The sequence below is a fragment of the Vidua chalybeata genome, chromosome 1 (assembly GCF_026979565.1).
Source record: "Vidua chalybeata isolate OUT-0048 chromosome 1, bVidCha1 merged haplotype, whole genome shotgun sequence".
Lineage (NCBI taxonomy): Eukaryota > Metazoa > Chordata > Aves > Passeriformes > Viduidae > Vidua > Vidua chalybeata.
In genome coordinates this window covers 66,089,247-66,112,564 of record NC_071530.1, presented here as the reverse complement: position 1 = coordinate 66,112,564, position 23,318 = coordinate 66,089,247, and the positions used below count along the sequence as shown (strand labels likewise).

Here is a 23,318-nt window from a genome sequence, read left to right as displayed (position 1 = left end):
CGCTTCAACTGATCTGGGGTGGGGGGAAAATAACAACAGATTTTTGTTTAGTATATAGAAGCATGACCTAGAATTTCACTGCTGCATCTTGATCACAACATTAAAAATTCATCCAAAGAATGCTGAAGTAATTAGCACGTTTTAGTAACTGCATACTGGTCACAGCAGAAGAGGCTGAACCGAACCTAGTCTGATTTCCATTATCGCCTGTAAAATCCTTCCTTAGAAATAACAGTAATAAAGAAATCTATGCAAGGTCATTTCATTTCTGTTTTTTGGTGGCTTGCTAATCCAGCAGCAGAGTACCTATATGCGCTATCCTACCATGAAGTAGCTAATTATGTTTAAAACATTATTTATTATGACCTTATAATGTTCTAGCAAAAGACTCCTTTATACATTGACCAGTATAAAACGATTATATTTGGTACAGGTTTCAAAAAGTAACAAGCATCTGTAAATCCAGATATGAATGAATGGTATTTAATAAGATTGTTTTCGTTTAAAAATGAGTATTTATGTGTTGCTGTAGAAAGAGCAGCAATGTATTGCTGTTTATGAATGCTATTGTGCCTGAGGTTAGGATCCCACACACAATCTGAGATGCAGCCAAGAAAAACAGCCCTGATAGACAATGCTTCACTTCACCTGCTACAATACTGTGCATTTCATTTATGTCAAGAATATGTACAGTTAGGGTTCATTCACCTCATTATTTTGTTACATCTACTTTACAGTTAACCAGTCTCTCTTGGAAATAACAAATAACTGTTTTTAAAACAATTGCAGCTTTGCATTCAAAAGATCCACTTTCAATTTATAGAAAAAAATAGTCACCGTTTTTATAAACTAGCTGGCTCACGAAAATAGAATTTAGACTCCACCAACTCTCTTTCTGCTTGGCAAGATTGATTTTACACTGCCTTCCATAAGTAGATTACCAAAGCAAAATGAAACATCTTGGGCTTTATCTAATGCTTTGCTTCACCAGCTCTACCAAACGTCAAAATATATGAGTAAATGTTAATTCTCTGTGCAGCTTTATTGTAAACACCTCCCTCCTAACCTCCTCAATTTCTGCCTGAGCGAAAAGGGGAAAAAAGGGAGAGAGAGAAAGAGTGTCAGGGAGGGATGGAAAGAGAAAAATCAGCTTCCACTACTAGAATACCATCAACACTTAAAGGAGACCCTCTCTTTAAAATGCCTTTACATTCTAAACTGTTAGGGAGACATTAAGTCTCCCTTCCTATGATATAACATAATCCAGCCTGATCCTGACTTCACCTACCCCCCGGGCCAAAGAAAATAGATTCAAAATCTGAATTCTCACATGTTTTTATAGACCATCTTCAAGATATACACTCTGTTTTTTTTAAAAGCGAACTTCCCTGTTTCACAACTGGTTTCCACAAGAAGAAACTCAAGATAAAAATTTCAGTCCCTTATAAACTGACACAGCCATCTCAAAATGTCAGTCTGTGCATTCCACTAAAACACAAACCATCAATCAGAAATAATCTGTCTCCTGCAAGATTTCACTAAAGTTCACAACCGTGAGATGATTTTGTTGGCATCAACTACGGAGCTTTTATTTTTTTCTTGAGGGGGAGGGAGCACCCAGCTCTGATTTATCAGTATAAATTTTTTTTCATGGCAATAATTTTCAGTATTTTCTCAGTAATGATTCTTTTTTAAATGTCCTTCTTGAGACGTGTTTTTTAATCTCTGCTCTCTGTTAGGACTACATGTACAAAATTTTATAGGCTTATAATTCTGTATGCTGTATAGAAACATAAATAAAAACCTAGAGGTCAACATAAATAAAATAAAACTTTTATTTTTTAAATAAAATTATGTTTTGGTTAAAGAAAAGATAGTGTGTCATTTTTGTTAGTAGTACAGACAATTTTTTTATCCAAAAGAATACATTGTGCTTTATTGTGTCATTTGTCTGAATACAGACTCAGTGGAATATCTAAATGATACCCTGCTCTGAACTCCAAGTTGAAAGTAAGTTTTTATTATACTTGAGGGAAACAATGGGTTCAGCTGCTTATTGCAAGGAGCAATTGTCAAGGGAGAGTTAAACTCAATTACTGTAACCATACTGAATAAAAAATACTGCCAAGAACAAAAATACGCCTGGGTAAAGACAGCTACTGAATAAAAAAATCGACATAAAGCGTATCAAATATTTATTTATCTGGGCAACAAAGGACTATGATACATTGATAGGCATGGAAACTACTGCCGGCACAACTCAATACAACACAACTATAACTGCTTCCAATATGGCCAGTGGAAATACAGGATACCAGGTGGTCCCAAATGTTTGAAGTTCTTTGGGAAAAAAATTTTTAAAAAGGAGAAAAATAAAAACAAAAGAAAGGGAGAAAAAAAAAAGAGGGGGAGAAAAAAGGAAAGTAAAGCTAAATCTTGTTTTAAAAGACAATATTAATTTATTGCTCTGTTGGTGCTTTCGGGAGAAGGACAGTGGATGAAAATAACTTTTTTCATTTTCCACAACACATAAGGGTTGTAAAACCACTAACATGTTTAAAAAACTTGCCAGGGTCCAACATCACTTTATTTTATCTTCAATGTGAAACTAAATGTCATACTAATTATATATAAAAATTAATGGTTTTTTATTTGTTCAGCTGCTTCATTGTCGCTTTTAACATGCTACAATAGGGCTAAAAATGATGAATCCCAGAGAAAAACCCCCAAAAAACCTCTGATATCTAAATAAGTACCATGAACCACATGATGAACTAAGAGGGGAAGATTTAAAACCCACTAAACAAGAGGTAAACGAGATCACCAGATAAATAAAAAAGGCTTAAAACAGACTCACCATATTTACAATTCCCATTAAATTACACATAAATAAATATATACATACATGAACACTGATTCCCTTATATAATAACTGTGAATCGTGTTGCAATAGAAAGTTCAAGTTGGTCGCTTTACCTTGGACAGGAAAAAGTTTTACAACTGAAGATATGACATGGAACCGCTTGTGTTTTGCGTTCAAGTTTATTCACAATACTGATAAAATGTCATCAGTCCTCTTTGCCTTTTGTATGTCTGCTGTTGCCGTTGTATTTTTTCACTGGTTTTTTTTCATTTTTAGTATGGCTACAATCTTAACTGAAGTTTATGTAAGGGAAGGTGGTGATTCAGTCCGGTGAAGCTCATAGAATTTTTAAGTATTATTTATTTCTTTTTGTTTGTTTTTTTTTTTTAATTTTTTAATATATTTTTAGAAAAAAAAAAGTCCTTTTCTTTTTTGTTTTATTTTTTGTTGGTTTTTTTTCTCCTTTTGTTTTATTTAAAAAAAAGTTCACAAACTCAAGACAGAACTTTTTTTCTTTGCTGGCTCCGTCCCCCTGTTCTGTTCTCTTAGGCTCCAAACTGGGGAAAAACGATGGTGGCAGTGGGAAGAGGGGGGAATTTAAGCAGGAGCAAATGGAAATGTGGATTCTGGGAAGGGGTGTGGAGAGAGGGCAGAGCAGTCCTGCAGAGTCAGAGAACAGGACTGGCAGAAGGACGCTCATTCTGTTGCTGTAGCCTGGGGTGCTGGGTGCCGGGGAGAGGGAGGAGGGAGATGAATGGATCGATGGGCTATGAGGGGGAAGGGAGAGGAGCGTGTGTGGGGGGGATCCTCACTTTCGGTGCTTCTCCTCTTTGTCGCCGCTTTTGGTGCTGTTGTCTGTGTGGCTGTTGGGGTTGTTGCTGAGGTACATTTTGTCCATGGCCTTGAGCGCCTCGGTGAGATAGTTCTGCAGGGCAGTGACGGCAGCACATACCGCCGGGCTCCCAAAGCCGTGCGAGATGAGGTTGAAGTGGGTCAGGCAGCTCTGGATGCCCGGCTCCAAAATGGGGTTGGGCCGCGAGTTCCCCAGGGGAGATCGGTCCTGAGCCAGCAGGTCGGTGAACTCTTTACAGATCTGTCTGTAGCACAAATGGAGCAGAGAGACAGAGGGAGGGAGGGAGGGAGGGAGGGAAGGGAAAGGGAGAGAAATGAACCATCACTGGTGGCAGCAAAGCCTGTGCATTCTCCCTGCTAGGTTGCACAAGCCCCTGGATCAAGGGGGCTCCTGCTCCTGAGCACACACACTCTCCTTTCTCCCTCTCCTCTCTATGCATCCTTCCCCAGTTCTCACACTTCCCTGGCACGCACAAACCTCTTCCCTTCGCTTTGTGTGCACATACAACAGCACACCACACATTACACCCCAGCCCCATCCAACACACAGGCAGGCAACAGGAACATGGAGACACATGCCTCTTGCCCCACCGCTCTCTATATCTCAGCCCCCAACACTCTCCACAAAGACACATCCCTGTCCAGCTGCAGTTTGGAGCACAAACACGGTTTAAAGTTCCTGAGCAGGCTTAATAGACAGGCTATGATATCCAAAGGTAAGCTAAGGGATTTATCTATATCTTAGAAGATTCCTTTTTTGGGGGGAACCAGAGAGAGATATGGGCCTCTTCCTTCACAAGGCTAAAACACACACCTGTATGCCAGGAAGAGTGAGTGAGGGCAGAGCCGGCAACTGAGGATTTAAATTAGGGTATTCTGAAACATTTAGATATGTAAATCTCTGTCTCCAAATCCAAAGGGACCTTTCCACACAGGGGAAGGCTGACGCTAACCAGTGTCTGGAAATTTCCTTCCAGGCAGGTGAGAAGGGAGGATACGAGGGCATGGTGCAGAAGATAGGTTATATCACCCACTCACTGCACAAATGGTTGGAGAAATAACACACCTTACAGCAAGAGAGTTCAGAGGCGTGTTGAAACAGTTTGTATTCTAAAACCCACGTTAATGTCTTACAGCCATAAAGCAGCTCCCATCTCCTGTTTGTGTCCTCTGGCACTGTGCCCTTTGGTGACACCTCCATTGGTAATTAAGGGCTACTGAACAACCCTTTTAATTTCCAGCAAACATACCAAAACAATAATTTTCTTTTCACACACCACCTGGAAGTCTAAGCAGCCCCACCAACAATAAACCCCACTAGCATTTTAACTGCATACAGATTGTCACTTAAAATATTTTTTTAATATCCCTGTATCAGCTAAGTAACAAAACTGCTTAGGCAGGAAGAACCATTCCCGATTTTAATGAACTGAAATCGGTTTAATGTGCCAGTTTTATTTTACTGTCAATGGGAGGACTTCCCCTTCTTCTTAAATTGATAAGCTAAGTGAATAGGCCCAGAAGATGTTTTGCGTTGAAGAATGACTGCTTTTTCTGTAACTAAACATCCATCCTCAATTTGCACAATTCGCATTCAAGGTAATCTGCACAAACTGATTTGGAGGAAACCAAGCTGGTCTGTAGAGTTCTCCTGTACCAGGAGGGCCAACACACACCCTCACAACCTACAAAGCCATCAGCCACTGGTAATGCAGCAAACAAATATCTTCACAAATAAAAGCCCCAAACTCGAGTTTGTCCCCCTCCCTCATTTCTAAGCAACATGCCAGAAAGTTTAATGTCTTACTTTGTAGCTAGAAGCATGTTTTTTCTTGTGACTTGCTCGTTTGGATCGGAATGTTGTCGGTTGAGAAATTCAGCTACTGCTTTGGCAGGAAATTCTGTCTCACAAACGTACCCAAAATCTCTAGCTAGATGTACTGCTTCTCCTGAATAGGGAGGCAGGGGTGGGGATGGAAAGAAACACAGCTCATCAGTACACATCAAACAGAGACAAAAATCCATTTGAAAAAAACTCAAAAAAACCAGTACATTCTACTTGGGCTTTTCTTCTCAAAAGCTTGGACATTTTCTCTTTGAAAAAGTTAGGGCCAGAAATGCTAATTACATCTTATCTTGCAGTTTTCTTTGCTTCAGTTGAAGGTAATGCAAATGCATACTTTCATAACAATTGTTATGAGTGAAATCTCACATAAGAATTTTTTTAAGTTCACATTGACTAAGAGATACTTTTAGACAGACAGGCTCCATCCACCTAGAATGTGTGCTTCGATTTACATCTCCATACCTATAGAGAGCCATTTATGTACATTTTATTCACAGCTATTTACTCTGAAAATGTGTTTGCCTCAGCCACATTTCTATATTCTTTTGCAATGCATCAATGATTAATATTGATCATAATTACTCCTAGAGCTCTTCTAAATAAAATGCATTAAACAGCTAAGTGTTTAAAATTTAACTTGATCGCATATAATTATATGTTCACCCCCAAACAATTAACTATGAGAATTTTAGGGTCATTCCACCGAGTCTGTCTGTTTTGTTGATTTTCAAATCTTTGGTTTTAATTTCCTGAACCAGTTGGTTTTTACTGCAGGGCTTCCTGCCATTAGCTCTAGCTCCGGAAGAACGCATGCGCCAATTAGAGCTTCAAAGCCTCAGTCCAGTGAGCTTGTTTCCATAAAATGGAGCGGATCATAAACAATAACAGTACTCTAGAAACTGCCTCATCGCTAAGGGACTCGAAGCCCCAGCAATGTTTATACTATCATCTCCCCAAAATTAGCCACAATCACTAAGTTATCTGAAGATCAGGCCTCTGGTTTTGTTGTTTTTTTTTTTTTTAATCATTCTTTTCAAAGCCATTGTATATGAAAGCCAAACAGAACAATGGATTACCATAAAACCTTCTCCATATTCATTAACATCACAAATAATGTTAAGCGTCTACCAAATCTAGACTTTTTACAAGTTTTCCCCTCATGATTTTTTTACCACAACATGTCAATTCAACTGCAAAGCCTTTTCAGAAACATGAAGACACGGTAATTCTCATGCAGTATAAATATAGTTTGTTCACTAATCCTGATGTTTAAAAAAATGACACCTGGCATGATTGCATAGCGCTTCTTTCCCCATCCCTTTGAACATGAAACATTTCTTGCAGAATGCAAAGCACGACAACAAAACAAATTCTCACCTACACAACCAAACTTAAGCTGAACCTGGACAGTTCAGGCTGAGTTTAAAAGCACTTTACAAACTGAACTAGTCTAAAACGCAGCCGAACTCATACATAAGGGGAAAGGAGAGGGGTCTATCTGCAGGCCTCAGCCATACTTTGTGTCAGCCAGTGCGACACAGCCACTGCTTCAAAACTAAATGACTGCAAACTCTTGAGCTTCCCACTCCCCATACAGACAGCACAGGACACCCCAAAGAATTAAAGCAAGTTGCACCTTTTCTGGCCAAAGCAAAGCAGAGGAGAATGATATAGCCAAGGGAACATGTGTTCTGAAAATGAGAACCAAAAGGGAGTGGGGGCTGGCAGTGGGGCAACTTTGAGGCTTTCAGGACACCATTAATTCATGGCTGAGGTCAAGGATTCCCAAATTAATTCAGGAAGTAATGGTCATGCATTTCTCAAATGCAGATGTCAGAAAAGTTAAACGATTTACTGTTATGTGGCTGCAGGCTGGGAGGGAGAACAAACTTAAAGTAGCTGCAGTCTCTGACATTTAAAATTGCTTGGTTGTCCACCTGTGGCAGAAGAACAGCAGTGAAGTATTAGAGGCTCTGCTGCCAGTAACTTCCAACTCGATACTCATCAGTCTCTTATGGGGCTCATAAGCCCACAACCCTCCTTCACAGGGATCCTTCCCATACTGCTCCCAATGAGATCTGCTTACTCCACAGAGGGATTACTCATTTGAATGAGCGAGCAAGATGGGGCCCTGAAAACATCTAGTTCGGAAGCTTAAAAGCAAATAAATAATAGAACGCTTTGCTGAGTCTGCAGGACTCGCACAAACTCATTTCAGGTTATAACAAAAAGCAAATGCACACAATTAACCTGATCTTCCTTTAAGACACAGAAAATAACGCCCTTCCAAATGCCAATGAGCAGCACTGGGAAAGGAGAAAAAAAACCCGAATGACCCAACAGCAAGTTTTCTCCCATCTGGCAAAAGTAACAGGCACATTTTCCAAACAAGCCCTCCCAGCTCTTTGAGTCACTTACCCTCCACAAGCGATGTGAGCAAGGTAACGTTAGCAGCTTTACGCCTCCCGGCTGGCAGGTTTAGTCCTATTTTGTCCAGTTTCTCCCTCAGAGATCTCCCTCCATTTTTAGACTTTGCCCTGCACCACACAGAAAGGTGTTGAGAAATGGGGCCTGGAGGAACACCTGCCCCTACTCTGGCTCCCACCCACTCATGTCCCCAACGCATCCTTTCCCAGGGAAGGGAATAAAGGGTTTAGGCACGAGGGATGGGATACATGGCTGTGGGAGGCTCTAGACCAACTGCTGCTGAAAGCTGAATCCCACATATTGGGATAGTGCTTTGGATGTTTCCACATCTAGAGAACAGTGGCCCTCACTAAGATCTAGATCAGCCCCAGAGCTGACACGGAGCTCTGAGGTGTCTCCCTGAGCTCCCAAGGAGCCATGGACACGGCGGGGGTGGGGGGGGTGCAGCTTCTCCCCAGGCGTGAAGGGAGGAGGCCGATTTGCAGGGCCAGCAGCCCCGGAGCATCACTGCCCTCACACCAAACTCTACGTGGCCCATCTGTGGCTTCGCAGCAGAGCTGGGCTAAGCGGGGCTGCAGAGATGGGAGCTGCCTTAATTAACCCTGCAGGTTATTCCCTGCCCAGGCACTGCCTAATCGCCTGGGTGAGGCCACGGGGTGGGAGCCCATGGCAGGGTGCCTGCCACTAAGTCCTGGGGGGGGGTGTGTGTGCGCCCGTGGGGGGTGTTCACGGCCACCAGAGGGACAGGGACACGCAGGGCCCTCACGGCGGGGCTCCGGGGGCCGCGCGTTGCCGCGGCGACAGCGCCCGGGCCCCCTCCCGCCGCCCGGCCGCGCAGCCCCGCCAGCCGCGCGCGCCCCGCCCCCTAGCGGCGGCCGCCGCACTCCCCCCGCGCCACCGCCCCGCGTGGGCGCTCGTCCACCTCCTTCCCTGCCTCCATCCCTCCCTCCCTGACTCCCTCCCGCCCGCACGGCACGGCCCGGCATCCCGCCTCCCGCGTCCCCCCGCCCCTCACCTCCGGAGCACTCCGCCCAGCAGGGAGGCGTTGAGGCACTCGGGCGGCGACAGGCGTCTCTGCACTTCCGCCACCGTGACCTTGTACTTGGAGGTGGAGCTGAGCAGCGAGAGGCGGCCCGGCACCGAGCAGAAGACCTCGTTGGGGTTCACCACCCCGCCGAAGAGCGCGTCCTTGTTGATGGGGATGGAGGAGACGGCGTTGTTGTTAGACTTGGAGAGGGACACGGGGCCTGCAGGGAGGGAGGAGCAGGGAGGTGAGGGTGAGGAGCGGGCGGGGAGCCGGGGAGGGAGGGGGAAGCACCCGAGCCGCTCTCAGCGGCCAGCCCCAGCCCCGCAGCGCCTGCGGGGCAGCGGGGACGCAGCGGGGGCACCCCTCCCCTTTCTCGTCGGGAGGCGCAGGGAGAGAGCCGGACATCCCTCGACCCGCAGCGGGGAAACTGAAAAGACCCCGCCGCGGCCCTCGCAGCCCCTGGCGGGCGCCGAGGCCGCCGGCTGCCGCACGTCGGTACCGCCGTGTCGGGTGGGCAGTGGCGCAGCCGGCAAGATGTGGGGCAACCCCGGGGCCCCGCCAGCGCACAAATTTAGACGTGGAAAATCCGTAACGCGGCGGAGGAACGGCACCCCAAAATACAGCTTGATCCCTGCCCGGCGGCGGCCGGCGGGGAGGTGCCGGGCCGTGCCGTCGTTCGGTGCCTCGGGTCCCGGCCGCCTTCCCTTTCTCCTCTGCTTTAGCCCGCTCCGCTTGGCGGGCGCAGTCCAACCAAGCGGGGGGCTCTCTCTGTTTTGGATAGATCACTTGTGACATTAATAGCTCTGGGAAGGCTAATAGATACAACAGGAGTTAAACGAACTCTTGAGATTACTAATAAAAGAGCCAATTATCATGTCGACTTGGAAAGAGCATCTCTTAAGATTTATCCCTTGCACATCTAATTTGACGTGACAAAGGCTTTACAGGCGGGGGGTGGGGGGGTATGAAACTTCAGGTTCGCTGGCTGTACAGCGATTAGGGTTAGAGAGGAGAGTGCCTCTACTCAGCACCTCTCTCCTGTGATAGCCTGGGTACCCAAATTCCAGGTGGCCACGCAGCCATAGCACCCCTCAGAGCAGGCGGGAGCTAGCTGCACCTTACCCTGACAGTTTTGCTCCAACAGCGTCTCACTACACACCATCCAAACACAAAACCCATCACTTTCCACCCAGAACCTGCTTTGCAAAATGCCCTGTGCCACCTTCCCAATCCTTCGGTTGTCCGAAGAATGACGGGAAATGAAAATCGAGTGAAAATTTGCCATAAATATTTAGCACGATTTGGGTACCAGCTTCCAAGCAATTCAATTCAATTCCAAGTGAAGCAGACGCACAAAGCCAACGAAAACCAAATCACCCTAACCACCGACAGACATCAGCTTCCAGAAACTCGCTCCTTGTTCACCACCAGTCCACCTCATCACTGGCGTGATTTAAATAAGAAAACCCGAAGGAGGGGGAACAACTATTTCACTTTCACAGCTCCAGTTTACCAACAACGATTCAAGCCCTCCACTCAGCCAGATGCACGGGGCAAACCATGAAACCTAATTGTTCGCTAACGCATTAAAAGACCGGCTTGGATTTTCTAGATCATCTGCTAACATTTTTTCTCGTTAACGACAATAATAATTAAAATACCCGGCAAATGTGGCCATTTAAGAGGGCGGATTTCAACACACATCGCCCGTTTTTCTTTGCTTCCAACCTTTCGGCCAACAGTACATGCCAGAGGAAGGAGCCCGGGGCCGGGGGACTGGAGGGGAGAGGGGGGAGGCCGGGTAAGTCCTCCCTTCGAGCAGTCCCCAGCCTGTGACGACATGTTTGGTATGCGCAAGGAAGCAGCTTACCTTTCTTAATTACAGTTTGATCTGGGATGTTAATACCGGGGTCTTCTACGTGCTGCAACAAAAGGAACAGGCAGGGATGTCAGTGTACAACCACAACAAAAGGCAGGGAGGGCCGAGGTGGGATGGGTTGAAGGAGAAGTTTTGTGCTCCCCCCATTCCTGGGTACGATGTGGGGAGAGAAACAACAGATCCTGCACGGAAAGGGGTTGGGGGGGAGAAGGAAGGAAAGAGATTTGGGGGAGGTTTCCTTTATCGAGAGGAATCCTGCGTCCCTCCCAGCTCTTCCCCCGATCCCCAAGAAAAATATAATAAATCACTCACACCCCCGGGGCCCGAGTGGCCTTAAGCTTCTGAGGGCTTCCTCCTCCCGTCCCTTCCCTCCTCCCCGGGAAGCAGCCCCGGCCCGGCCCAGCCGTTCCCCGCTGCTGTGCCCGCTCCCTCTCCCGCGCCCGCGGGAGGGAAAGCACAAAGGAGCGCGGAGCGGCGCGGGGCCGGGGGGGGGGCCCACGCACCCCGAGCGGCCCCGGGCTCCCCCACTATTGTCCCCTCGCAGGTTCCGCGGTCGCGGCTACAGCTGGGGTTCGCGCGGTGGAGTCACGACGTGATTAGAAAGTCAAATGAAATCATGTTTTCTAATTCCAAAAACTGACAGGCAATATAATGTCTGGCTGTGTTTACAAATTAACACCAGTGCTGCTGAGATAGAAGATTTCGCAATCGTTACAAAACCCAGGCATTACCATTTAAAAAACTATTACTTCCTTCTCTAGTCTTTGTCCAACAATAATACTGATTCTAACATTTTCCATTCTGTCTTGGATTTATGCTCCTGTTAATTGTGCCTGATCTCAATGATTCCGGGTGGATGGTACTAAGTTGCTTTATTACAGGTTTTATTATACTCAATGCTCTCATTTGTAACTTGCCTAAAGTGCTTCTGGATTTAAGTATAATTAAATTGAGAAATGTTCAGAAATGACTACTGCTGCAGTTCTTGTGTTTTAACTATATGGGGAAATATGATCCCTTTATGCATGCACCCTAAACCCATAAAGTAAATGTAGTGTGGCATAATACTTTTATTTGTGTTATTTCTACACATATTCCGTACAGAGAGGACTGTTAAGTTTAAAATCCCACAGAGATATTTATGATTAAATAATTTTCACCATCTACTTGACTTTCTTAAATATTTAGCAGTCGTTTTTATTGAAGGTTAACTGTTGCAGCAACGAAAAAATTCAAAAATCATCCTCTCAACACAGATTTTTTTTTAAGCAGATAAAATACACCTAAAAGATGCACCCTCTTATTTTATACTCTACTTCATGAAGCCTGCTGATTCAGTCTTACAGAGGAAAAAAAATGGCTAGACTGGTGCAAGGATTTAAACCAGATGGCATTTGGTTTTCACTAAGTATAGCAATGCTATTAATTCATAGATCTGAAGAGGATGCTTCCTGAATCAGCCCACTGCCATGGAGCACAACTGAGGAGAGGGAGAATTCAAGAGAACATTTTAGGTCATGTTTTCCTACAGCAATCAGGGGCATGCAGTCAACAAATTAGTTTATTCTTACGATTGCCTCCATGTTATTTTATATCAAGTTTAAAGAGTCGACCTGCTTTTAACGGATCCAAATTGCTTACTAAATCCTCCACTTTGGAAAACGTATGCGTTTATTGCAAAACTGCTAAACACAACCAGCAATTTTCTGTGGCTAATTTAGCCAGATGAGGGCTGTAATAAATTCACTGTTTTCTCTGAGTATAATTTACAAAAGATTTCAAAATGACCCCCAAAAATAGGTAAGTTCATCTGAACATTATCCTTGCAACATGAAACTGTACTCATTAAACTGTCAGCAAATATATTGTTGTAATATTTGATCCTGTAATTTGGGATGGCATTTCGGCAAAAATCACATCCAGATACCACAGTTCCCTCCTCTTTCCTCCTGCAAGTCGAGCAGCTTCAGTCCCTCAGCATGAGCTCTGTGGGCTTTAATAAATTTATTGCCATGTTCTAATTCCATTTTCAGGGAGAAACCCAGAAAGATGAACTTTCATCATGACCTATCATGTTGCATAAGGCCACTTTCCTAACTGAACAATAGCCCTGGCTTGCTTTGTAAGTAGCCTGTGCACTAATGTCATGCTTAATTAGAAATCATTTTTAAAGTCTGTACTCATCGATAATAGAATTAGGTCCCCCAAATAATGCATCCTCCAATAGGCTCCCAACATTTGATTTAATATAGGGTGCAGCAGGTCTGACTCGAATTCGATAACCTATAGGTAATGATTTATGAGGTCATCCCTTTGCACCGCTACTAAAAGAAGGCGGCAGCTTTTTTGTATACCTCTTCCCTGATTTGTCAATTAATTCATTTAGAGAAGAGGATCTGCCCATACCCTCTTATAACTTTGGATGTAGTTATTCCATATACCAATCCTGTAATCACGGGAAACCAATTTTTCCTTCTTAAGCCACTTTCACCCACTTCTCCCCCATCCCCCTTTACATTTGTGAGATCTCGTTAAACGTCCTCACAGGCATTTCAGACTCGTGTCTTTCCCAAGGCAGTAAGAAATCCCCAAATGCACGGCCCTGTGGTGATATTATACATTCTTCCAATCGTAACAGCTTATTGTCATTGAGAAGGAAAGATATTGTTAACGATGACAGTAATTTGATTTATTTATATTTTAGTGGGCAAGTTAGCAGGAAGACTCGTGCAGGGACGAGCTGCAAGAACCTTTTGTTCTAGGTGGGGGCTTCACTTTCCCTGGGGGGCGGGGGGCAGTTCTCTTCTTCCCTTCCTCCTTTTTTTGGGGGGGGCGGGGGATGGGGGGGGTGTTCCCCTCGCTCCGTACTTCTTCCCCCCGACGTTGAGCTCCCGCGGTAAGAGGGACTATTGGGCCCCGGGGCGGCCCCTTGGCTTACCGGCACGTCCTCGATGGCGTGGGGGATGGAGTGGAGGGGCAGGTCGGCCAGACCCGAGCCCAGCCCGTGCGGGGCGTGCAGCAGGTCGTCGTGCCGCCGGTAGTCCCTGCGCGGGTCGAGCCCCGAGAGCTGGTGGGGCAAACCCCGGTGCGTGTGGAGCAGCCCCGTCTCCTGGCTCTGCCTCTGTCCCGGCCATCCTGGGTGCTGGGGCTGTGGCTGGGCATGGAGGGGGTTGAGGCTGTACGGGTCGTTCACGTGGGAGTAGGGGTCCTGAGACTGGGGGTAGATGGGCTGGTAAGGGGGGGGGAAGTAAGGGGGCTGGAAGTCGGCGTTGGGGGTGTGGGAGAGCGGTGGGGCGCTGGTGTAGGGAGACTGACCCACGGTCCCCAACTGGGGTAACCGGGCTGTCCCGTTGCTGGTACTGTCGTGGCGCTCCTGAGATGGGGAGCGGGAGCGGGGGGAGGAGGGTTGGGGGGTGGAGGGGGCAGAGGAGGGGGAGGGGAAAGGAGAAAAGAAAAACAAAGATAATATCAAGCTGATTTTCCTCAAAATCGCCTTGAAAATTTCATCTATAGGGCAACGAGGGGCAAATCATCATCTCCGAGGCAGAGAAAAGCAATTCTGGAGATCTGCCTCTGATTTCCCTTCCCAAATAATTAAGAGGCAGTTTCGCTTTTTAAAAAACCAATAATAACGGCAATAATGATAACAGCCATAATTACAACAGGATAGCTTATAATAATTAATAAAACATTGAGGCGATACAGCGTGGATTCACAACAGATCGTGCCCCGGCATTTCAGGAGCAGGCATTTCCCACAAATAAATATAATAATTCACAAGCGAGCATTATTGAAATAATAATTCTGCCACAACCCAAAATCCTTCCTCTGGCCCTTAACAGAACCGAGATAAATACTGTCGCTGACATTACCGATCGCGTCCCAAGAAAACCCTGGAAAATCCAAGCCCACTGCCATTTTGTTACCAGAAAACGCCGAAAAAGGCTCCAAACAAACCGGTAGTTCCCCCTTAAGAGTTTTAGAAATGTTTCGGGGAGAAAGCACTGCCATGGTCCCCCACCTACGGGGAGAGCCGAACCCCGGGTGCCCGGCCGAACCCCGGGCTCTCCAGCGTGCGATTTGGGAGAGGAGCGGGCAGCGGCGGCCCGGCCGCCGGGGAAGCGGAGGAATGCGGCAGGCAGCCGGGGGAAGCGCCGCCGCCCCGACGGACAAGCGGCACCAAAATGAGCCCGGGTGCTTCGGCACGGCTCTGCCGGCTTTCGAGACGGGGCAGAAGAGCCCACATGAACGTCTGGGGCAAAAGGAATGGCCTCCACGGAGGAGGATTCGAAGGAAAGAACCACGGTCCCGAAGCAGGGAAACGAAAAAGCGAAAATGCTACGTTTGCAGGTGGCAAGGTGAAGGAATCGAAGCGGTAAGGTCCAAGCAAAGCCTTTTGCCGTTCGCTCGAAGCAGACCAAAAAACAACAACAACAACAACAAAAAAAAAGGACGGGGGAGGAGGAGGGAAGAAAAGAAAAATAAAGAGAGAAGGGAAAAAACATAAACCACCGAATTTACAAAAATGAAGGAAAGGAAATAAAACCCTCTCCGGAAAGCTGGGTACGAAACCCCCACTGCCACCACCGACAACAATAGCAACACCCAGCACGCACCGAACCCCCTCCGAGAGAAACGTGAAGCAACTCACCATAGCCGAAAAACTGTGCACTAACATCTGCGAAGAGTCGGGGGTTACAAGCCAAGGTAGAAAAAATAACAAAAAGGCAGAGGAAAGGGACCGGCGAAGCGCACAGCCCCCGGCGGAGCCCCGCGGGTGCGGGCGCGGCGCGGGCGCGGAGGGAGCGCGGCCGGAGCCCGGCGCTAGGCGCGGGCGGCAGGACCGGGGCGCCGGGGCTGCTCCTGCACCGCGGGCGCGCCACGATAATCCATCAGAACTTGCACCGATCTCTGCTGCCCTTCATCGGGTGTTCCCAAGGCGAGCTCTCTATCCTGGCGCGGTGTGAGGAGTCAAAGAAGTTGGCTGCTTTTTTTCTTTTTTTTTTTTTTTTTTTTTTTTTGTTTTGTTTTGTTTTGGGTCTTTTTGTTTGTTTGTTTTGCGCTTTTTTCCCCCTTTTTTTTTAGCGTGTGTGTGTTTCTTTCTTAATCCTTTTTTTTCCTCTGACTCTTTCTTTTTCTCCTTTGACTTAGCTGCTGCTTCACTTGAGCTCCTAATAACAGATCTGCTGCCTTCCTGGAGACTCCTAATAGCAGATATTCATGACTATTAATATTACACGAACACTTAATAAGGGAAGAATGGCTGGAAATCGAGCGTGAAGCGAGAAGGCAACTCAAGGCAGAGCCTGTTCTAAATGACGTCCATTGAATGAAGAATCAGTGTATCTAATCAGAGATGGGGGAGAGGGAGAGGGAGAGAGAGACAAAAAGGGAGAGAGAGGGAGCGGGAGAGAGAGAGGGGGCACATGCTGCTGCGTCTGACGAATCACAGGAAAGGGGCAACATTTTAAAAGGTTGCAGGGCATGCAAAAGTGAAAGAGAAAGAGATCCGGAGAGAGGGAGAGGGTGGGAGCCAGGAGGGGGGCGCAGAAAGAGGGGGGGGCGGGGAGGGAGTGGGAGAGACGGGCAGAAGGAGAGAGGGGAGGGGGCGCGGGATCCCCCCACCTCATCCTTCCTCACCTTTGCTTCCCTTCTCTTCCCCCCGGCTGCCGCCCCCCCAGTGTCCCCAGCCCCGCAGTCCTTCGCGGGCGCACCTCGGGCTGCGGCTGCTGCGCGTAACCGGCCTCAAAGCCCAGGGAGAAGAGCGGCTGCTCGCTTCCCGCTTGGTTCTTGCTGCCCTCGGCCGCACCGCCGCCGCCTTTGCGCGGGGTGGGCTCCGCGGGACCGCCCGCCGCCGCCGCCCCGTCCATGCCTCGACGGCGCCCTGCCGAGGGGCTCCCCTCGCCGCTGCCCCCGCGGCGGCTGCCCCGCGCCGCCGAGCAAGCTCGCCTCCGTGCCCCACGTCCCGGAAACCGGCTGGGAAAGTTTTTTTGGGTGTCTCCCCCTCTGGGTGTCAGCCCTCCTCCTCCTCCTCCTCTTCCTCCGGTTCGAGCCCAACGCTGAGACCAGCGGGCGCCCGGGGCGGGGGGACTGGGGAGCCCAAGGAGCATCCGCCGGGCTCCCTGCGGCCCCCCTCTCGGAGGATCCGGGAAAAGACGGAGGAAAAAGGCAGGAGGCAGCAAGGCGGGGAGGGAAGGAGGGCGGGAGGGACGCGAGGGGGAGCGGGAGCCGGGAAAAGAGGCAAGGCGAGCGCTTCTCCCGGCCCAGACAAGCCGGGTCTCCGGCGCAACCCGTCGGACTGGCTGTGCAACTCCCAAACAACTCCCTTAAAACAGGCACCGCTCCGCTCGCCGCCGCCGCTGCCCCGCCACAGCCGGCGCGCCGCCGGCGCCCGGCCCCACGCTCCACCCGCCCTCCCCGACCCCCCGGCGTTCCGGCCGCCCCGGGCGCTGAGCGCGGCTGGCCGGGCTTTTATGCCCTTTTTCTGGTTTTTTTTTTTTTGTTTTTTTTTTTTTTTTTTTATTACTTCTTTCTTTCTTTCTTTCTTTTCTTTCTTTCTTTCTTTTCTTTCTTTCTTTCTTTCTTTCTTTCTTTCTTTCTTTCTTTCTTTCTTTCTTTCTTTCTTTCTTTCTTTCTTTCTTTCTTTTCTTTCTTTCTTTCTTTCTTTCTTTCTTTCTTTCTTTCTTTCTTTCTTTCTTTCTTTCTTTCTTTCTTTCTTTCTTTCTTTCTTTCTTTCTTTCTTCTTTCTTTCTTTCTTTCTTTCTTTCTTCTTTCTTTCTTTCTTTCTTCTTTCTTTCTTTCTTTCTTTCTTTCTTTCTTTCTTTCTTTCTTTCTTTCTTTCTTTCTTCTTTCTTTCTTTCTTTCTTTCTTTCTTTCTTTCTTTCTTTCTTTCTTTCTTTCTTTCTTTCTTTCTTTCTTTCTTTCTTTCTTTCTTTCTTTCTTTCTTTCTTTCTTTCTTTCTTTCTTTCTTTCTTTCTTTCTTTCTTTCTTTCTTTCTTTCTTCTTTCTTTCTTTCTTTCTTTCTTTCTTTCTTTCTTTCTTTCTTTCTTTCTTTCTTTCTTTCTTTCTTTCTTTCTTTCTTTCTTTCTTTCTTCTTTCTTTCTTTCTTTCTTTCTTTCTTTCTTTCTTTCTTTAATTGTAAAGTAGGTTCTGCCCCTGGCAGGGTACAGCCACCCTCTTTTCCATCCTCTCTTAAAAGTGTTCTCGCATCCGTTCCCGAGGTAAGCACGGAGAGCCAACCCCACACGTACGCACAAAATCAGGCCGGTTCGCGGAGCGGCTGCTGCTCCCTCTGCGTTTGGTAACACCTCGGTGCAAAAGTCCCATTAACGCAAGGCAACAAAAGCCATTTGCGATGAAATCCACACGCTCGCACGTGTGCAAACTGGAAGACCGGTCCTGAGGGGAGGGAGGGGGAAGAGGCACGCTTTCCACCCGAAATGCAGCCGAAGAGTATGTGTCTTTTTTTCCGGGTTGAAAAAAATTTCTTAAAAATCCAAAACAGCAAAAAACCCCAACTCAGCCAACTAAAAAAATAATTAAAAAAACATTACACAACCCATAAACTCCAACACCCGACACCTCATTCATAGAAATTAAGCACCCGCCAGCGAGTGGATCTAAAGCTCAGCTCCCTCATCGGGAGACAGTTTCATCCCAAACTCCTCGATCAGGGACTAGATCACCAAATCACTTAATCGGCGCTAAGCCTGCCGAGTCCTCGGTCCCTTTCCTAAACTACAGCATCGCCCAAAACAGCGTCAGGGTCAGACGGGAGAGTGCCCCCTTCGACCCAGGGATGCATGTCGGCAAGGCTCCGCCGAAGCTGAGGGGATCTTCCCGCGTGGGTCACGACCAAATAAAAGCGTTCACTTGCAAAGTAGAGTCTTTTATTGCGCGGTTTGAACCCACTGCACAGACAACTTTTTCGAAACGGGTGACAATAGTATTCGTTGGTTTGAGACTAGGCATGGGTCCTGGGCACCGCTCTTCTTTTTCCTCTTCTTCTTCTTTTTGTCAGATTAAAAGACACTTGCCTCTTTGTAAAAATATGGATGCACATACAGGCACAGAGAGAGATGCGCGCACACAATCTCTGCTGAACGGCTCCAAAACCGAATGAGGTGGATTTTATTTATTTTTTTCCCAAGCGGTTAAATTAACTATGTCTCAAACCCGTGGGAACGTGGCCCTGAAAATTAGGAGGCTGGGGGAACACTGCTCCCAAAACCCATGATTTCATTTAGGCAGCTGACCCCTGTAAATTTGTGCAGCTCAGTATAATGAACCCGCAGATATATCGAAAAGGCTGCATTTAAGCGTCGGTCCTGAGCCAATTTATTTGGATGCCTCGGGTACCTAGAGTGCAAGAATAATTCTCTTCCCTTTGTCTCTTGGCCCTCTCATTCATTCATCTGTCCATTCATTTAGCCAGCCGCCTATCCATCCATCCATCTATCTATCCATCCATCCATCCATATGGATGAGTATAGCATCCTACAAGAGCCTTATCTACGGAAGATCTACCTATAGACCAGGCTGCTTCTGGATCCTGTTTGCCTTTCCTCATACACTTCCGACAAAGCCGTGTTTCCATAAGCCCTGTAGTTCCAGGGGAAGGACCCCAGCCCCTCTCCGGCTGCAGGACCGCAAGGAAGCCTGACGACGGAGCAGAAGTTTTCCTAAACGAAATTGAGAGACGGAGGGATGCTGAAGGCTCCCGCTTGTAGCTGCGGGGCCGGGGCTTTGCCCGGGCCCGGGGGAAGCGCTTACCTCACATTCCTCATACTTGATATTATCCGTCAGTTTCCAAAGCATTTTCATGGACTGGCGTGAGAGAGAGGATTTGGTTCTCCCTGCCTTGTCTCTCCCTACGGTGGCAGTGCCGGGCGGCTTTGGGAGCGCGGCTGGCGGAGGCTCGGCAGCGCTCCCGTCCGCGCTCGGAGATCTCCCTCTAATGGTGGAAACTTTTCCCTTTTCCAGCTCTTTACCCACAGTCTAATCGCCTCATTAGCATATCAACAACAGCCCAATTGCTCGCCAGCACAACAACCTGCAGCGATGGACACAGGTAGAAGGGACCCACGAGCAAGTGAAAAAAAAAAAAAAAATTAACGACAAAAAAAGCTTTCTTCGACTTGCCTAGCCCCGGCGCGGGGGGGCAGTGGGCCCTGCCTGTCTGCCTGCGGGCCGCCGCTAGCCCCCATGCCTCTGCTTGCCAGCGGGGAGGAAAGTGGCCAGTGAAATCAAAGAGACTACCGTCCGATCCGCAGAAAGTTTCGGGATAGCCATGAAGCCACCCCATGGAAATCATCTCTCCCCCCCTACCCACATTTTTTTTTTTTTTCCCCATGGAGGTTAAAGGAAGCAAAGCGAGGAGAAACGAGACTCGTGTCCTGCTCGAACGAGGTTATTATCTGCGGAGGCTTCTGTTGCCCTCTGGATTTGGTCTTTTTTTTTGTGGCTATTTTAAAAGCTTCTTTGCTTCGCAAACTATTTTTTTTCTTTCTCGGCTCTGATGGCTATTGGTCTTCAAAAAAAAAAAACCAAAAAAACAACACCACCCCAAAAAAATCCAACATTATCTCCCAAATAGAAGTGGGCGAGCGGTAAATTGACTGTAGCAGGAGCCAAAAAGTCTTTTGCAAGCACTTGAGACAAAGGACAAAACAATGACCACAATAAAACTTTGGTACTTTCTTAGGTGGAGCGCTTCGTTTGCTTAACAATGTGCCGCTAAGGGAGCGCTCAGGCTGCCCTCCTGGGGGGCTTGCTTCTGCACCCTTGTCCTCTTTTATTTCCCCGGGTGCCCAGCCTTGATACATCCACCGAAAGGCTTCGTTTTTCCCGTTTTTATTCTTCTTTTTTTAAATTTTTTTCCCCCTCTCTGGGTGATCCCTCTCTTCACCGAAGGGCAAGGCATTCCCCTCTCCGCGGGACTGGTGTGTCGGGCCTGGCGCAGCTCGCCACACTAGCCGTGTCCCCAGGCGTCCCCAGGAGCCGGGCATCCCCATGGCTCCCTGTGCACCTGGCTGCCCTGCTGCTCACCGAAACTTCCTTTTGCCGACGGCAAAACCAGCCTTGGCGGCCTGGAAGACCCTCCCGGGGCCACCCTCCCCCCCCCCCCGCCCTCGACGTCGGAGGAAAATTTACTGCCTCTAGGAGCAAATGGCCCCTGCACTCCGATGGGGAACCGCAGTGGGCCCTCGGGGGTCCGGCCCACGTGTCGCTACGCCGGGAAGGATGGCAAAACCTCCGGGCTCCCGGGACTGCTCCTTCACACACACAAACATCCATGTCCCCTAAACGGATTTTTTTTTTTCCTTTCCCCCCTCCTCCACCCCCGATGCTCTTTTTCACCAGCGCTTTTGTCTACCACTGGCAGGAGAGTAAATTGTTGTTTTTACTCCCATTGAGGTTCAAATGGAGCTGGCAGATTAAGCCTAGTTAATGCCCCGGGGGGGTGCGGGAGATGAGAAAAATAGGAGGGAAGGGGGTTGACTAAGGGGCCCATCGCCCCTTAGCGCCGTCCTGTCTGAACCGGGGCGGTCGGGAAAGCCTCCCCACCCGGGACAGCCTCCCAATTGCGGCTGCTCGGGACTCCCGTGGGCCAAAGGCCTGACCCTTTTGCCTTCTCTCCTCGGGCCGGTGGAGCGCAGGGCTGCGAGGGGAGGAGACGGTTTTCCCCGAGAGATCCACACGCGGCAGCGGGAGGCGAGTCCGCTCGGCCCGGCCCCTCCGGCCAGGCGGGGCGAGGGGGGCCCCGCAGCGCCGGGGAGAAGAGCAAGGAAGGCCGGGGTGTAAGGAGAAGTCGGGAATAGATTTCAAAGCAGATAACCCGTAAATACGATTGCGCAAGAATTAATTTCAGTGAAAGAAAAGAAAAATCTTCTTCTGATAGCTTTTTTGCACCGGTCTGATAAAAAGATGCTAGCCGATGTAAAAATAATTTAAATAACTTTTGTTTACTTATTTTGTTCCCTCACCCTTTTTTTTTTTTTTTTTAGACGACTTGCTGCTACGCTAAAGAAATAAAAAAATAAGGTAGTCTAAGGAAATACTTAGTCGAGAGATTCTAAAAGTTGGGAGCAGAAAAAGAAACTAGGCTCCCATCTGGAACTGGACTGTCCGGGGGAAGAAATGAATTCTTAAAAAGTCCTTTTCTTTTTCACCGTCTTGAACAGGACGGTGCATCTTCCCTTTCATTAGTCGGTAAGCTGCGGTTATCCGGCCCGAGCGGACGGGCATCAGGGCTCTCCAGGGTTTTTCAAGTGTCTCCCGGTTCGTGAGCCTCCGTAACTCCACACGTCTAGCCTTGCCCGTGGTGCGTGCGGGTCCCCTCGGATCCGTGAGGCCGGCCGAGGCCCCGGCGGACCGCGCGTTCCCCGCCTGGCCTCTTTTGCCGAAGGGTTCTGCTTTTCCCTTCAGCTCGTCCCGCGGGAGTGCTTTCCACAGGCGCCCCCGGCGCATCTACTACCGGGTGGAACCCGGCAGCGTTGTTTTTCCATGGGACAGGCTGGGGTGGGAGCTCGCAGAGAGGTTTCAGCTCCCGCGGCACGTCCCCGATGCGCGCCGGGTCACGCTGGCGGCTGCGGGCCCTGACCCGCATGGGGTCCCGCCGCGTCCCGTGGGCAGCGTCAGGGCTCCCCGACGGGCCGGCCGTCGCTAGCCCCGGGCACAGGGACGCCGGGCGGGCACACGCCGCCCTCGGCCGGCCCACGCTGCCGGGGTCGTGTCACCCGCGGCGGCGGCGGAGCAGCCCTCGCCCCTGTCGACCCCAGTCCACCGCTCTCTACCTGTTGCAGTCGGGCCTCACGAGTGGCCGCGGGCAGCCCCAGCACCGAGGGCCGCAAAACGCCCAACCCCAGCGTCATACTCGCCCCCAACTCCCTCCGGGCCCGTCACCTTTCTCGCTCCAGCCCTGCCTCCCGTCCCAAAGTAACAATAAACCCCCCCAGGGCAGAGGGTCACCTTACCTGCCAGTCCCCCATCTTGGCAAGGATAGACATCCTGGCTGCGGGCTCCGAGTCCCCAGGTCCCTGCTGATCATGGACTGCGAGGGCAAGCCACTCGCCTGGGACGCCTGTGGGTAAATCCTCCCCTTACCTGAGCCGGGACTCTCTCACCTGGCCATAAAGAGCTGGGTGCTCCCTGCCCGCGCCTGCGCGCTGCCCCCGCGCTGCCTGCGCGCTGCCCCCAGCCACCGCGCTCCCACCGCGCCCGCCCGGCCCCGCCGCTCCCGGGGGACCGGCCGCGGTGCCCCCCGGGAGGCTTCCGAGCGTGCCTCGGGCGTTCTGCAGCCGCCGGACCCCTGCCCGCTTCGCCATGGTGTCGCGTCCCGGCGCTCCCCCAGCCGGGTGAGCGTCCCGGTGCTCCCCCCGGCCGCGGGCAGAGGGCAGCTCTGTCCGCCCGGGTGCCCGCCCGC

General features: G+C 49.1%; 1 protein-coding gene across 7 annotated transcripts; it reads right to left on the bottom strand.

Moving 5' to 3' along the window:
- Positions 1-1,817: 1,817 nt before the first annotated feature.
- Positions 1,818-22,947, bottom strand: TFAP2A (transcription factor AP-2 alpha). Of its 7 annotated transcripts, none has more exons than XM_053951225.1 (8): positions 22,870-22,947; positions 14,210-14,267; positions 13,833-14,108; positions 10,886-10,937; positions 9,004-9,235; positions 7,980-8,098; positions 5,523-5,664; positions 1,818-3,960 (listed from the first exon to the last, which is right to left on the bottom strand). In XM_053951225.1, the coding sequence occupies exons 1-8, from the start codon at positions 22,941-22,943 to the stop codon at positions 3,672-3,674; spliced, it is 1,242 nt and encodes a 413-aa protein (XP_053807200.1). In that variant the 5' UTR covers positions 22,944-22,947; the 3' UTR covers positions 1,818-3,671. The 7 variants fall into 7 exon arrangements, with proteins under 7 accessions (XP_053807200.1, XP_053807211.1, XP_053807187.1 ...); XM_053951236.1 differs by lacking the exon at positions 22,870-22,947 and adding an exon at positions 19,667-19,695; XM_053951212.1 differs by having other exon boundaries at positions 13,833-14,267; positions 22,870-22,941.
- Positions 22,948-23,318: the final 371 nt, after the last annotated feature.